The 15,847-nt window shown below is 46.4% G+C and overlaps 1 protein-coding gene across 1 annotated transcript in view; it reads left to right on the top strand.

The window, feature by feature from the left end:
- Positions 1–15,847, top strand: part of Dscam (DS cell adhesion molecule) — a gene marked incomplete at its 5' end in the record, with an annotated part of 506,420 nt that overhangs the window by 486,524 nt on the left and 4,049 nt on the right. The window contains 2 exons of the mRNA XM_051191959.1: positions 3,060–3,257; positions 5,062–5,364. Coding sequence (XP_051047916.1) covers positions 3,060–3,257; positions 5,062–5,364 — 501 coding nt within the window. The remainder of the gene's footprint in view (positions 1–3,059; positions 3,258–5,061; positions 5,365–15,847) is intronic.

Here is a 15,847-nt window from a genome sequence, read left to right as displayed (position 1 = left end):
GGGCAAGGTGACCCAGTGGTCCAGTGCACCATAAGACCAGGATAAACATTTGCTATTTAAATAGGTAACTGGTCAGCTCCACTGTTATGCATGAGAAACTGCTAATCTTCCCCATGCAGAGCTGAAGCCTCACCTACAGGACATGAGACGAGATAGCAGAGGATTAAAAGATGACTAATCCAGCAAGCATGACACACATGACATACTTTGTAACCAACCTATTACCCATGCAATCCTCTCCAATCCTGAATTCAGGATAATTAAAATAATTTGATTCACTGGACAGAAACTTAATGCAGATTTAGACCCAGAGTTGAGAGGCCAGGAGATATTTATAGACCCCTTTGCCCTCTAGCTCATTGGCTGCTTAGCAAGCATGCTGCTTAATCACCAAGTTGCATTTATATTAGAGGTTTGGGAGTCTGGCAAAGGATCTTCCACGAAGGGGCAGAAAAATCCCTAGATGAGTTACTCAGCTATGCAAAGATACCACTGAGCAGAATTCACGTATTTACATCACTGTCTTGGAAGCTATCGTAACTCATTCAATTAAGATACAAAATAATGATCACTAAAACCTGGTTATTAAAAAAACAAAATAAATGTGTCAAGTATCCTTGTCTTCCCACATCCTGACACAATTCAAATGCTGGGACACCTACGTAGCACAAAGCAGAATAATGGCCTGCGGCTCAGAAAAACTAATGCCATGGCCTATATTTTCACTATTTATCAGGCCACTGCTAGCACTATCCTCATCTGGGGGGGGGGGGAGAAAAAAGAATAATGGATAGAATTAACTTGAAAAGAGTTCTAGCTTTAAATAGAAACTTTCCAAATAGGGACATCTCAGTGGGGTAAGGGGTTTGTGGGAAGGAAGACCTGTACCCCATCACTGAGGATATTTCAAAGGCAGGAAACATTGCAAGAATGCCAGATGCTTGAGAAACCAGTTAGGGACTTTGAGCCTGACCTAGCCCCAGAAAACCATCCAGGCCAACAGAAAACCCAGAATCCTTTCCAAGAATGGCTGCAAAAAAAAACCCAAAGAATAAACACGAGATTCCTCAAAACTTACGTAAGGGGATAGGTAATTTTCTAGAAAAGACTCATTAGCATTTAAATAACAAGCTGTATTTATTTAAGCTCCACTTATTAAAAGACATTTAGACTCCTACCCATGACACTGTTTTTCTATCCTGTAGAAGACGTCTCTGGGATGTTCCTCTTCCCTGGGAAAAGCATAATCGTTCACACCTTGTTGTGTGCAGGGCCCTGACACACTGGCATAGCTCGTTTGCATTCTCATCAAGGCCAAAAACTTCTTCTAATAAAGCCTTCTTCTATGGGTTTCTGCAAGAGATGAAGCATGTCTAAAATAATAATAATAATAATAGAATCAATGCAGCTGAAATCACCAGGACTGGATCTTTTGATGACCCAGAGAATCTTAAAATGTATTGATTTGGCCATCTTTTTAATGTTCCTCTCCTGAATCCCAGAATGATGGATTGGTTCAAAGACTGATAACTAGAAACCTGCAAAGGGGAAAAATCTTTCACTTACAAAGAAAGGCTTTTTTTTTCCCCCAGATGCTGAGCATCAGCATTTCATGCTCCATCAGGGATTATAGACGAGTCATGGCCATGTGCACACCTAGCCACAGACCCAGACAGCCAGAATCAGGCCACATCTGACCAAGTAAGGGACAGTGCCTGAGCACATAGGCAGAAGAGCTGTGATATGCCTAAGCTGCCGTTGTTCATCCATGAAGTGACTCGAGGCTGTACTGTAGGCCGTATAGACAGCTCTAAAGACAGACCCTTGCCTCTGCCCAAGTTCATATAATGCAGCATAGGTTGTGATGTCCAAAGCAGGCTCTCAGTTTGCCCCGTTGAGATAGCCAGACCAGCACTGAGTACAGGGTGGCCAGACCACGTCATCCCGAGGAACAGAGAATTCAGAAGAGGGGAAGACTCTTCCTGAACCCTAGGCTACTTTCAGGTGTAATCTCAGAAAAACTACCTCCAGGGAGAACACTTCCCCTGGTCCCCAGAATTCCCAGGGAAGATAATACACTAGCCCATTCCGGGGTCCAACACATGTTGCCACTAGTATGTCCCCTTTCTCGGTTCACGGGAAACTCAGTTGAGAGCACTGTGACCTACTCGCCTGCCTTTAGTTCCAGACTTAAAGACACAACCCTCCCCACCACCCAACAGCAGCCTGCAAACATGTGGATGGCCTTGATGTTTTTGCAGATAGTTGACACGCGTTACCCAGGAATCGTTAAAGTATTTGTTGTCGATATTAAATAATCCAAGTCCTTCTCATCCAAGTTCCCATGATACTCATTGAGAGACATGTCAGGATAGAAGGAAGGTGTGATCTTCTGTCTCCAGGGGCTTTGGTTTAAATAACTGCATAGAAAGCTCTGATTAAACCGACGAAGTCAATATGAAACAACAGGCCTTCCAGAGACAATGATGTCAGCATCATGAGGCTTCAGCTTCTGGTCATTGGTCGTCCTCAGATGCAATTCTTGTCCTCCCTGCAGGGGGCAGTCTCCTCCTAAGTCTATTTTATAGGGCACTGGTCATCGTCTTGGCATGTATGTAATGACTGTTTTTTCCAAATGAGATCCCATTCCATGTCCCTGGGGCATAAACATGGTGGTGGTGGGGGGTGAGGAGCAGGGTGTAATTCACTCTCCACCAGTACGGAAGTCTTCGTGTCTTATGGGAGGTGTCAATACTTAGAAAGTTTAAGTGAAATGTTTCTGGTTATGAAATCGTTAATGATCACAAACAAGGTTCTGACCTACAGCTTCCAAACCCAAATGGGACGTTCATCTGCCGATGGAATTTTATAAATATTTAAATATCTGGTGAACTCAGTAAGCCGTGGAAAGAAGGTTAAGAGGGCTTTCGCCGGGAAAAGCCAAGGGAGGCTTCCCAGAGGCTTGGTTGAGTGAGGCAGAAAGGAGCAAGGATGACTGACAGCTGCTTGCTGTGTTAGACCCCTGAACACAGACACACATGATCCCTCCCTCTTCGCAGACCCCACCACCAGGAGGAATGCAAAGGCTGGACCCACAGCGAGAAACCGGTACGCCAGCCAGTGGACACTCAACAGACCTCACCCTACCATCTCCGCACACACCCTCACCACGGACTGGAGACTGCCCACACCCAGGGCCACAGGATCCGTGGACAAGGAGAGTGATAGCTACAGCGTCAGCCCGTCACAAGACACAGGTGGGCCCTGCATGCTTCTTCCTTGGTCACAGTAGGGTTTCCCAGGCTCCTTAAGTAGGAGGAGAGACTCTGAAACCTTCCTTTCAGATGACACCGGTTTCTCCGCCATTTCTCAGGCCAACTATTCAGCCGTCCCTGTATGCAAGGCCTTGCAGAGCTCTGCAAGGCTGAACTGAAGCATCCCTCTTTTGCAGGCATCTTGATTTTCCCACCCATGCTCTCTTCTCTTTCCTTTTAGTTGCTGCCCTACAGAAGGAGACACTTTTACATCCCCACCCGCACAATTGCAGTAACTGCTGATTGTGATCTGAGGGCGTCTGACCCACCCCCACCCCCACCCCCAGGCCTAGGAGCCTGAACCTGATATTCCATCCATGACAAGGGCACAGCATCCCCTGGGGGGAGTCAGTCCTTTTGACAATCAACCATGTTGATTATAAGACAAACAAGGTAACATATTGATAGTGTCAGCCACCAAGACTACTTCCAGTATGAACTTCCCTAGACTTTGAAGAGAAGTCATAGCTAAATATAATGGCTATAGGAAATGTTAGCACTCATTTTCATTTTTTTTTTTTCTCTCCACAATGTACTTCAAAAAACAGGCCTCCAAAGGCAGTGTTTCGCTGTGGGGAATTTATTTTTATGTCTGTTATTTCTCTTAGAAGGTTCTCAGAGTTCCATGAGGTGACTTCAAACCTTTTCTGTAGATGTAAAATACAGAGGTGTCTTGGGCTGGGTTGACATGGCCTTGTTATCAGGCCTGTTTGTACTGTTTCTGTCCTATTTTCTAGTTCCCATCAAGAGTGGTAACAAAAAAGAATGTATCTTGGAAACCAGACACTGTTCTGCCTTGTGAAAAAGTCAACCTTAGAGAGAGAGAGAGAGAGAGAGAGAGAGAGAGAGAGAGAGAGAGAGAATGTGTAGGAGCATGCATGCATGTGTGTGTGCATGCATGTGTTTGTGTGTGTGTATGAGCATGCATGTGTGAGCATGCATGTGTGTGAGTGTGAGCATGCATGTGTGTGAGCATGCATGTGTGTGAGCATGCATGTGTGTGAGCATGCATGTGTGTGAGCATGCATGTGTGTGAGCATGCATGTGTGTGAGCATGCATGTGTGTATGTACATGTACACAAGGAAAACAGAGGTCAACACTGTCCTTCCCAATTGCCCTCATCTTATTTTTTGAGACAGGGTCTCTCGCTGAACCTGGAACTCACTAATCCAGCTAACCTGGTTCAGCTGCAAGACCCAGGGATCCTGCTGCCTCTATCAAACAGTCTTACATGGACACTAGAGAGCAAACTCAGGTCCTCACACTTGTGTGACAGGCACCTTACTGACCCAGCCATCTCCAGCCTCTTGCCTTCTATTCTGAGAACCATCACATCTTCCTCAAGTTGAGGCCCCTGGAGCTGAACTGCAGAGCTTGGGTGTTCGTGCCAGTTACAAAGTCTCCGCAGTGCAGATGTGTTTCCAGGTGGGAACAGGGAGGGGCTCTGCAGCTTTGTCCCTGCCGGAGCCAAATTGTTTAAGGGGAAGGCCTCGCTTGTTTACGAAAATGCCTAGGGCTGGGATATCTGACTGCAGCAGCTGAGTGGATGCAAAGTCCCTGAGCACTGTTGATACAGCTGGCCTCAGACTGGCAGAACAAGAGTCCTCAGACACAGCCAAGCCTCTGCTAGAGCCTATGAATCTGCTCATTATAACCGGAAACCAGGAAAGGTCATGCAGGTGGTTCAGACTTAGTAGCCACCTACTAACTCACCCCCACCCCCCTGTTCTCTCTCCCACGGCACAGACCGAGCAAGGAGCAGCATGGTCTCCACAGAAAGTGCCTCCTCTACCTATGAAGAACTGGCCAGGGCCTATGAACACGCCAAGATGGAAGAACAGCTGAGACACGCCAAGTTCACCATCACAGAGTGCTTCATATCCGACACGTCCTCCGAGCAGCTGACGGCAGGGACAAATGAGTACACGGACAGTCTGACCTCCAGCACACCTTCAGAATCGGGGATCTGCAGGTTCACAGCGTCCCCCCCCAAACCTCAGGATGGAGGACGGGTGATGAACATGGCGGTCCCAAAGGCCCACCGGCCAGGTGAGGGGGCAGGGTGGACCCGTCTACACTGTGAACGCTCTCTCGGCCCTCGGGTTGCGTGGGCGCTCCGCTTACTGACTGCTGCAGAACAAAGCAATAGCCACTTACTTTACTCATGAATCTGAGATCTGGTCAGGGTTTAGGGAGGGAAAGCAAGCAATAGCTGTGGGGATCTGCTTCAAGATAGATAACTCAACTCCCAAGTCTCTACCAGCCAACTTCCCCTCGGAAGGTGGCCCAAGCATCCTCCTAATAAAGTGAGCTAGTTCTAAGTGCAAACATTCTAAATGATGGGAAGTGGAAATGGCCATCTTCCTAAGGTTAGTAGGGAAACTGTGTTGTCAATTTGCCATTACAATAACAAATTTCCCTAGGCTGAGTACTTGGTAAAGAAAGAAGGTTTATTTAGCTCATAGTTCTAGAGGGTTGGTGTATGGTGCTGCCATCAATTAACTATAGTGAGGGTCTCATAGTAAATGGCATCTTTGGGGAGGGGTTATATCTGTACAAAAAAAAGACCATACAGTGAGACCAGAAGCCTCTTAATGAGAAAGAAAGCTCACAACAGCTAGCCGTTAAGAGAAGAATTAATACCGAACCACCTCGAACCTTGCCAAGGGAGGTATCCCATGACCTACTGACCTCCCATTGGGTCCTCACTTCCTGTGACCCTAGCACATCCCAGCATCAGTGCTCTGGAAAACCACTTTTCCAGCACTGGGGTACCTTGAGACACACACTCAGCCATCCCCCACCCTAGTACTGAGGGCATCCCTTCCAGGTAGGTGATTGTCCAAGTAGAGCCCAGGAAACTCAGGATCAAAGGAAACACACCCCGAGGAAAATCCTTTCTTGCCTTCCTCCCACCTATAAAAGATGCGCCCTAACCGTCCCTTCATGGGCAATGCAAGCAGCCACATCCAGCATTGTAGCTCATTTCCTGAGCCCCACACTGGCACGGTTTTTTTTGTTTTGTTTTGTTTTTTGTTTTTTGTTTTTTTAATGTACCTTCCCTTTTCAATTATGACCACTGCTTTGGGTCTTAGGACAGAGGAGAAAGCTGAAATAAGGCCCTAATAAAGGCCTAAAATAAATAAAATAAGAAGTATCTATCTAGCAAGTAAACTCCAAAGAGTCATGGCAGATGCAACGAAGAGTCAAGAGTCAGAGCTTCATTCATTTCTTTTTTTACTCTGTCTACCTCTGCAGGGGAGAGGATGAGATGCTATTTTGGGGTGTGTGTGTGTGTGTGTTGCATTTCATGTATTTTGCTATTCCTGGTGTTTATTTAAAAGGCGAATACAGATAAGATGTGATAAACTTAATGACCTTTGGACCTTGCACATCCTAGAGGCGAACAAGAACAACAGCGGGGGGGAGTTGAGCCACTAGGCAGGCACCTTGTTTAGCCTCACTGGCAACTATAAGTGGGCACCATGCTGTGCCACAGTGCTGGGTTTGTACACAAGAACACTGCAAAATGCAGAGAAGCAAAGAGGAGAGACAGACACTACCCAGACGCTCTGGGTAGCAGCCTGCATCCAGATAGTTGTTAGAGTCCCTGGAGTGAAGGTATGAAGTCCCATACATGTTGTTGAGGACTTCTTTCTTTCAAAGAACCCACCTCCTCTTGATACCCCCCTAAGTGCTCTCTGCTCTCCTAGAAGAGAGCATGGCACTGCGTCCTCTTCAAGTACGATTCAGGGAATAGAGGTGCTTCCAGGTAGGATGAGTGCCCTACTTTTGCAAGCCTTTAAATTATTGAAAGGTTGGCCTTTCTGATGTCACGTTGTCTGTATGGTTGGATTAAGATTTTTCTTTTTATTCAAAAATCTATACTTTTGTTCATGACATTGTTTCCTGGATCCTTTAGGGCATCCCAGGGATCACCACTGAGTGGCTGTTGTCTTACTGAATTATTTAAAGTGAGGCGATTTTATAACCTTGGATATGAATAATTTCTTAAATCAATGTGAGTTCTGATGTCTACAAACTTTGTTTTGTCTACTTCTCAGGGCTGGATTATTACTGGATTTTTAATATGTTCTTGAGAGAGATTCTGTCCTCCAGGATCCTTTCTGTTATTCCTTTTTGGTGCAACTAAAGTTGGTGGGGGGAGCAGAATTGGTTCTGGAGGACCAGGTCCACTGTGAGAATAGGTCTAGAGGTGCAGAGAGACCAGGTTGTCCTTTCTGATTTGGGTCAGAAAAAAATGTGGGCTACAAGGTCAGGGCAGAAGTGATGTTTGTCAGTCCTAAATGCAGGAATTTTTGAGAAAATGACCAAGAGTCTGACAATTTCTGGTCCCAAAATCTGGCCATGAAACTCTACATCCCACTGCAGTGGTCTTCTCTATCTATTTCTATCTATTATGCTGGGAAGATCTTGCCGGGTCATTCAGGGGTAGCTGTGTTGGGATGGAAACAAGTCAAGATGGCTACTCATGTCAAGTAGAAGACGTGTAGAGCAGAGGCTACCATCGCTTCTGGTGCTGACTGCACGATGCATGCAACCTGGCAGCTGTGAAACCCACGGTTTTAACCCGTCCTTTCCTTGTGTCCCTCTGCGTTCTGGATAAGACATCTCATTTCCTGGTTGGCGGTACAGCCTTACCATTCCCTGAATAGCTTGCCCCTCTCCTCGCCATTAGCTCCTCCTTTTATCTCCTGGTCTTTTAACTTCAGTACCAACAGTTATGATCCCAAACCTTCAAATTCCCTACAAGTGGGGATCATGTCACATACATGAACGCCATCAGATCATGCTTCCAAGAAAAAAAGGAACTGGTCATGGAGAGCTTTATCTTTTTCTCTCAAAGTCCATAGATATCCTGTGAGGACCTAGATGGTGTTCAAGAAATAGTCTCAAATAAACCAACAGTGGCAGAATTTATGCACAGTGCTATACCTCGGCATAATATATACAGTATAGACATTATTAAATATGGGTGATTACATTCATTACAAGACTGAACAATTGGCTCATATTTTAATTACCAGAAATGATTAGTCATATATATCCAAACAAAAAGAACACTGAAGTTTACGCCAACATATTTTTAGGCAAACTGACATATTTTCTCCTCTGGCCCATAACAAATCCAAGCAAATCACCTACAGAGAGAGGATGATCCTCCAGTGGGTCAGAGTCTAGCTTTACATTTTAATAACACCCAATTTGAACTTTTAAGAACTGTACGTTTCAAGTAAATTACTAGAATGTGCTTGCTTTCTTCAGCTGGTGCTACCTATTTCTAGCTTTAAAAATGCAAAGAAGTTCAAACTCTGTATTCCTCTGAGAAATCGGTGGCGGGTTTAAGAGGGCCCCCTGTGCCTGATTATGGGTTCCCCCCCCCTTCTTGGTTTTAGGAGTATTTTGAGCCACTTTCCATTACTCTTGGGCTACAGATTGTCCTTTATTCCTGGTGCTTAGCCTGCAGCCGAGAGACGTCAATTCAGAGGGTGACAAATCAGTTTATAGCTCTGCATGCTCCCTTCACACCTGGACCAGCAGCTTCAGAGAAAGCAAGGAGCCTAAGGTGTCTGTACCTGAATACTCTTTAACCTGGCTTTGGATCTGTTCACCCCGGCTCTCCACCAAAGATGCCTTTGAAGTCCCAGCTGGTCAATGGCTTGCTCATCCAACTAGCTGCTATCTAAGGCAGCTGTTTGATTATAACATTAGGATCCATTATTCTCATTTCATCTCCCTCTCCTAAAGGTATGAGTTTGAGCAATATGAGAGGGGGAGGGGGAGGGGGCGGGATAGAGAGAGAGAAGGCAGAAGAAACCACACCATAGACAGACCCAGAGCCCATACCTGAATGAATGCCTAGAGGATGAGCCAGCCTCTGAACAGTTAAACACTGTTCTGATCGAGGCTACCGATCATTCTGAACATGTGCTTTTTTCATCCCTGGAGCCTTCAGGGCTCTTGTGCTGGCTCTTTATAAAAATTAAGACTCCAGAACTCTCCTCTAGCCAGTAGTTGACACTACAACCTCCCTCTACTCTCCCTCACACTGAGGTCTGTTGCTCCTCTTCTTACAAGAAAACTTGATGGCTACTGCTTCTCAAAGCCAGAGCTTCATCCGCCCCCTCCTGTGGTAGTTATCTCTCTAGTGCTGTGACTCAATGGCCCAGGTAACTTATAAAGAGTTTACTTGGGCTTATGATGCCAGGATGTCATTGCGAAAGCATGGGGAAAGGGACAGGAGACAGAGGCAAGAAGCACAGAGCAGGCTTGCTAGGAACCTCAAGCTCATCCCCAGTTAACACACTTCCTTCTGCAAGGCCATACCTCCCATCCCTCCCAACATGCTCATCATTGACTTAGGAACCAAGCATTTAAATGTCCAAGGCTATTTTGGAAAAATTTACCATTCAAACCACCACAGCTGTCCCCAAGCAACTAGACCTCCTTGCCCAGACTTCTGCTTGGGATGCTCACCAGGATGCTCAGTACCTCCACCCCTCAGATTTGAAATTTCTACCATGAGTGACACTCTAAGAGCCATGGGAAGGACGCCCTTTCAAATACAAGTTTCTCTGGTACTTTCATGCTGTCACATGTGTGCATATACCTACACATGAGCCGGAACATGCACACGTGCAGGCACAGATACATATACATGGGCTCGAAGTCATCTATACACAGCTCATACACTCAGTGTCTCTGAGCACCACCTTCCTGGTAGATCACTGCCTTTTGAAGCTTGGCTTTAGATTTTAATGGTGTCTGATATTTGAATTTTGGGGACATAATGTCAATTACTAGAATGTGTGTGTGTGTGTGTGTGTGTGTGTGTGTGTGTGTTTTCTCCTACTTTGTACTCTTCACAATCCCCATTTTCCTTTTGTTCCTGTGGATAGTTTGTGGATATTATCTGCTGAATGGCTTGGGAGTGGAGGATATGGTACTCGGCAGACTCAGGAAGACCCCCCCATCTTAAAAGAAGCTGGAATGGTGTAATTGCATGAGCCAGCACAGTAGCTTTAGGTCATGCTAAGTGCCAAGAGAAGAATCTTAGGGATGAGGTACAATCTGTCGGTGGACATTCTGGCAGAGGCAGTCAGAGAAGTCTCTGAGAGGCAATGAGATGTAAATGATATGTGAGAAGGAGCACAGAGAAGGCCCCGAGGGGCCATGGTGCAAGTAGACAGAAGAGTTGTAGTAAAGGTTGAAGGTGGGAACTGGGTTACCTCCCTCGGGAAGGTGGGAACGAGCGTGATGTTTACAGTGTGAGTCAAGAGATCCTTCTGACCTACCAAACACAGGTGAACATCCAAACGCCCCTCAGGGATGCCACTTTCGGAGCTGGCCAGTAGACCTAGCCTCTGAATGGCTCTTCTACCCACTCTGCATTTCTGAGTGGAGCAGTGTGTGCACCTCTGTTCCTTCCTAGAAACCAGAACTCCCCGATGGGCAGTTTCATCTCAGCTACTTTCGATATCCTTAGTATTCTCATCTGTTCTCAGTGATGGTTGCTCAGTGCATTCACTAGGCAAAGACTTTTCGATGGCCCTATTCTTAGACTTCTAAGTGTACAGCCCAGTTTGCTTTCTATTGTGATAAAAACGTATGGCCAAAAGATGCTTGGGGAACAAAAGGGTTCATTTGATTTACACGTCCCAATCTATTGAGGGAAGTCAGGACAGGAATCCAACCAGGATCAGAGGCAGGGACCACAAAGGAATGCTCCCCACTTGCTTGCTCTTCACCATCCTTTAGCTTGTGGACTGGCCCCTCCTCCACCAATCATTAATCAAAACTCTACCCCACAGGCATGGCTGTAGGCCAGTCTGATGAAAGCTGGAAGCACTCTCTCCATTCCCTCTTCTCAGGTGACTCTAGTTTGTGTCACGTTAACAAAAACTAACCAGCCTTTCCATTTTCTTGAAACAGTTGAGTGTCTCCATTCCTGAGTCTTCCACAGCCACCTTCCCTACTGTCCCTCCCTGCTTTCAGGAGGAGCCTCCTGTCCCTGAGGCTCTAACATTGCCAACTGGGCTCTTGGCCATTCCTCTCACACTATGTGTGTTCTTGGCTATGACTGCATTTTCTTTGACTTCTGAGGCAGCTTTCTGCTGGCTTGGTTGATCTGCTGGGGCCAGGTTCTGGTTGTCCAGAATTGAAGGCTGTTTTAGGCTCTCAAGAGGTGATAAGTCTCAAGAAAGCATACCCAAGAGGACCAGTGATGTACAAACAAGGCTATCTGTGTCCCTCATGAATAACCAGGGGCAGCTTCCAAAGTCCTTAGCCACACAAGACAGACAAAAAAGCCCAATGCTGACTTAAAGTTCATGTGTGTCCAGATAGACCAACTGAGTGGACATCTTCATTACAGAAAGATATTACCCCAAGTCATGAAAACATTAATAAATTTACCTGATACCCCCTCCACAATTTCATTGGTTTATCTGAAGAGATTGCCATAAAAGAAGCTGCAGAAAAAAAAAAAAAAGATCTTGAAAGTACAACACAGATAAATCTTGGGGGAAAAAAAATCTAAGAAATAGGACAAAACCTGACTATGGAAGACAGGCACTCTGTGCCCATACCCACATGCACACACACACACACACACACACACACACACACACACACACACACACACGGTATCATGAAGGTCTATAGAATACTTTGTAAGAGACAAGACTGGACAATGCCATTTTTAAACATGGTTTCCATGTGACTTCTGCCAATACTGCATTCTTATGCATCCCAGAGCCCAAACTAGAAAAAGGAAGACATGATCTCAAGACATGTAACAGTTAGTACTGTTTGTTCTCAGGGTAGAAGCCAGTAAGACACTCAAGAATCAACCCATCTTTCTTGCCAGCCTTCCCCAACCTGCTCTCCAATCTCCAACTTCTGGCCTCCCTGCAACCCCAAGTTAGAGTAAAACTGTTTTACATCAGCCTAACTCAGCTTGTCTTCTGGGTGGATCTAGGAAGGCCATGTTGCTTGCTATGATTAGGCTATGCAGACGTCTCAGCCTGCTTCATAAACCAAGCAAGTCCAAGTCTCCAGCCAAGGCTCCCACTTGCACAAGTCAATTGTCCCTGTGTCCTTCCCCAGAGGGCCTCTTAGAAGGATAGATCTGTCTTGAAACCTTCCCGGTATCCCCAGTGGGTGATCAAGTACCCCAGCTCTTGAACTCTTCACTGCCTGAAAGCCAGGGTAGAGTTTCTGATCCCACTTTGATATAAGCAAACTACTTTACTGCTGAAAACTCATGAGCTGTGACCAATTCAGAGTCCTACCTCATACCTCCATACAGTTTTTAAAGTCCACAGCAAGAAGGAAGATCACAGTACCGGTGTACCCTTAAAAATGCATGAAGGCTCCGAAGCACCAGCCAGGAACAGTAACCAAGCCCAAGCACCAGGCCCTCCTGTATTAATGCAGCATCATTTATTTAGAGCTTTTCCTGGTTGCTGTTGGGGGGGAGTGAAGATTCGTTTACAGAGAGATTGGTTTACAAGTATTTTATTACTGTGGCGTGACATTAATATTAAACTAAAAACATGTTAGATCCTGTCCGCCTGAGGTTGAGGGCAGACTCTGCAGTCGCCCTCTCTCTCGAGCTCCTTGAGTGTAAATTTGCAAGGCTCATCTCCATGGAAGTTATCGAGATTACTAGAACTCGAGGTTTGAGTGCCCTTTGTGTCCTACTTCTGCATCAATATCCAGCTGCATCCAAGCACAGACATCAAAGCCTTGTTAGAAACTGATGAAAGGTCCTTTTTATGCCTCCCAGGAGGCAATTCGAGCCCCCGAGAACAGTAGTACACTTGCTTTTCCATGAATTTGGGACAGCATTCATGCGACTTCCTAGTTCCTGCATAACAAGGTATTGCAAAGGAGAAAGAAAAGGCATCTCCATTAAAGGCATCTCCATTGCACACTATATCCAAGGACGCTTGGCTCTTAAAGTGCAATTTCCAATGTAGATCTACTTTACCTATGCTATGAGACAGCCTAACATATAGCGAAGACTGTTAGACCGAAAACGTCAAGACATTTCTATCACACACACACACACACACACACACACACACACACACACACACACACTTGGCTGTGGTGTTTCAGGGGGGTCCCACAACCGCTTGGAAGCAAAGGAGAGATTTCAACATGAACTTGCAAACCCCAGCCCTTTCTGTTCACTCAGCCACGACCTCACCAGGCTCAGTGAGAGAAACACTCGGGTTTTGTTTCTGACCACTGTATGGCTGAAACCATCTTCCCATGGTCTGCCACGAAGGTCAAGCTCCCATGGGCTGGTACACTGGAGTGGATAGTGCCCTACGCTGCTTGAATTCCATTAAGTCCCATGTAGAATTTGGAAGGAGAGAAGGGCCTGCTTAGGGTTATGTGAAGTTTCACCATACATAGTGAGGGCTCTCCGCAGCAGTGATATCAGTACTTAAGGCAAGGTGGTTATTTCGAGGCAGGTGCTGGGAAGCAGCTCCTGATCACCCCTTGCCCACTGACCCATACATGCTAATAGCATACCTTCCTGCCCCTCCCCTCACATGTCCCTGGATGCTTCTGCTTGTGTGGTATATGACAAGACGTGTGGTCTGACTCCCACTCCAGGGTTTCTGTAGCCTTTGTAATGGATTCTGCTCTTCCCTTTCCAGAACTGAAATACACCCAGACTTTGTGCATGAGCCTGAATACACTGAGCCAGCTTGGGAAGCTTTTAGCTAAAAGGAGACAACATTTGCATAGAGCGGTTTTCACACCATCAGGACAGACAGCCTGACCGCCCCCTTCCTTCATGGAGGATGACAGGCTCTGAGCCTCTGGTGTTGATGGATGGAGAGGAAGAACTCTGTCTCACAGGGGCCAGGGGGCAGTAATTACATCTGTGTGCTGGCCAGTTAGGGGAAGAGGGGAAAATCGATGCTAGCTTACTTAATCTGGACTTCCAGAGACATTACTGTCACTGAAGGTCCCCAGAGGGCCCTGGCAGAGGATGAGAAATGAAGCATTATATCAGAAAATAGCATATAACACCCAGTTAGTAGCTAAATTGCGCTCCTCCTTTGAGACACGAGTCAAATCCGAAGCCTGGACTCCTCCCGGTAGGGCAGCGGTGGGTGCAATTTGCCATCTGTAGCAGGGTCTGGGGGGGAAATGTGAGAAAGGGTGCCTAGAATGAGCGTGTACTGTTCTGGCATATCACACACATCTTAGAAGCTGAGAAGGGGCTGTACAGTGACTGACTGTAATACACGGGTCCTCCCTTCACACCCTCATCTCTTATGTCCTGTAAGTCAGAACAGGCTTCTCTTCTACCTGTGATCCCCGCCTTTGACTGTCATCTCTTTGTGGCCTCTGTCTCCATCTTCCTGTGCTTGTCCATCTCTTTGATCCCTGTCTGCGTCTTCGCCCCTGTGGCTGCCTCCCATCCATCCACCTCACCTCGCCCTGTCCCCGCCCAGCGCAGCCTCGTGCCCAGGCGATCTCAGCTCTGGCTTCCCCGGTGCCATTTCCCCAAAGCGCCTCAGCTTCCTAGTTGTCCCGCCACATTGCTTCTGACACGGGGGTATGGACCCCGACAGCGGACATGCTTGCTGGGCGTACAAATGCGTGTTTCAAAGTTGCCCAAGTCAAAAAGTAGACTGTGTTTCAAAGGCCCAGATTGGACCCCAATAACTCCCTACCACCAAGTCTGTGCTCCTTTTTGGCTTGAGAAAGAGGCACTAACTGGGCTGAGTTAATTTGGGGGTGGGGGGAAGCTAGACAAGCAGACAAGTGAGTGGTGTGAGCAGAGACAAATGGAGTGGGAGCTATGGAAAGGATTCCAAGTCGAATGTTCCTCTTTACGTAGGCGTGGGTGTTTTCACACTATCCCCATCGTGTGCTCCCTCCTTCTCCCCCTTCCCCATTGTCTCTTGCACACACACACACACACACACACACACGCACACACACACACACACACACACACACACACACGCACACGCACATGCACGCTCGGCCAGACCAGAGAAATCTGCAGTCTGGTTGGGACTGAAATACTACAGGCTATCATTTCTGTCTGGGACTCTGATGGAGGGTAAATGGGATAAAGATTGAGCGTGTCATAGCACATTACAAATACACTAGGCATGCAATATGGAGTCAGTTATCAGAGGGAAGTCACAGGTCTTCTTAACCTCACCCCTTAAAAGACCCTGGAGTAAATGTGATCCACCTGTTCTCACACATTGGAACAGCAGAATAAAAAAAATATTCACACGACTGAATAAAAGAGTAAATCAGTCTAGCTTGCTTATTGGACTCTTAGGCATACTCACTTTTAGTGAATTAAATATATAAAATTTCATACATTTCAAAATTGGTCAGGTATCATGCATTGATTCATATAGCAAGTGCCCCCACATTGAAAATAATTTTCCGTCTTAGTTATCTTCCATGAGTTTGTAAGTGTGGTTTGTGCATATATAGAGAGAGTGTGTCTTCACTC

The sequence above is a fragment of the Phodopus roborovskii genome, unplaced genomic scaffold (genome assembly GCF_943737965.1).
Source record: "Phodopus roborovskii unplaced genomic scaffold, PHOROB, whole genome shotgun sequence".
Classification (NCBI taxonomy): domain Eukaryota; kingdom Metazoa; phylum Chordata; class Mammalia; order Rodentia; family Cricetidae; genus Phodopus; species Phodopus roborovskii.
This window is presented reverse-complemented; position numbering and strand designations above follow the sequence as displayed.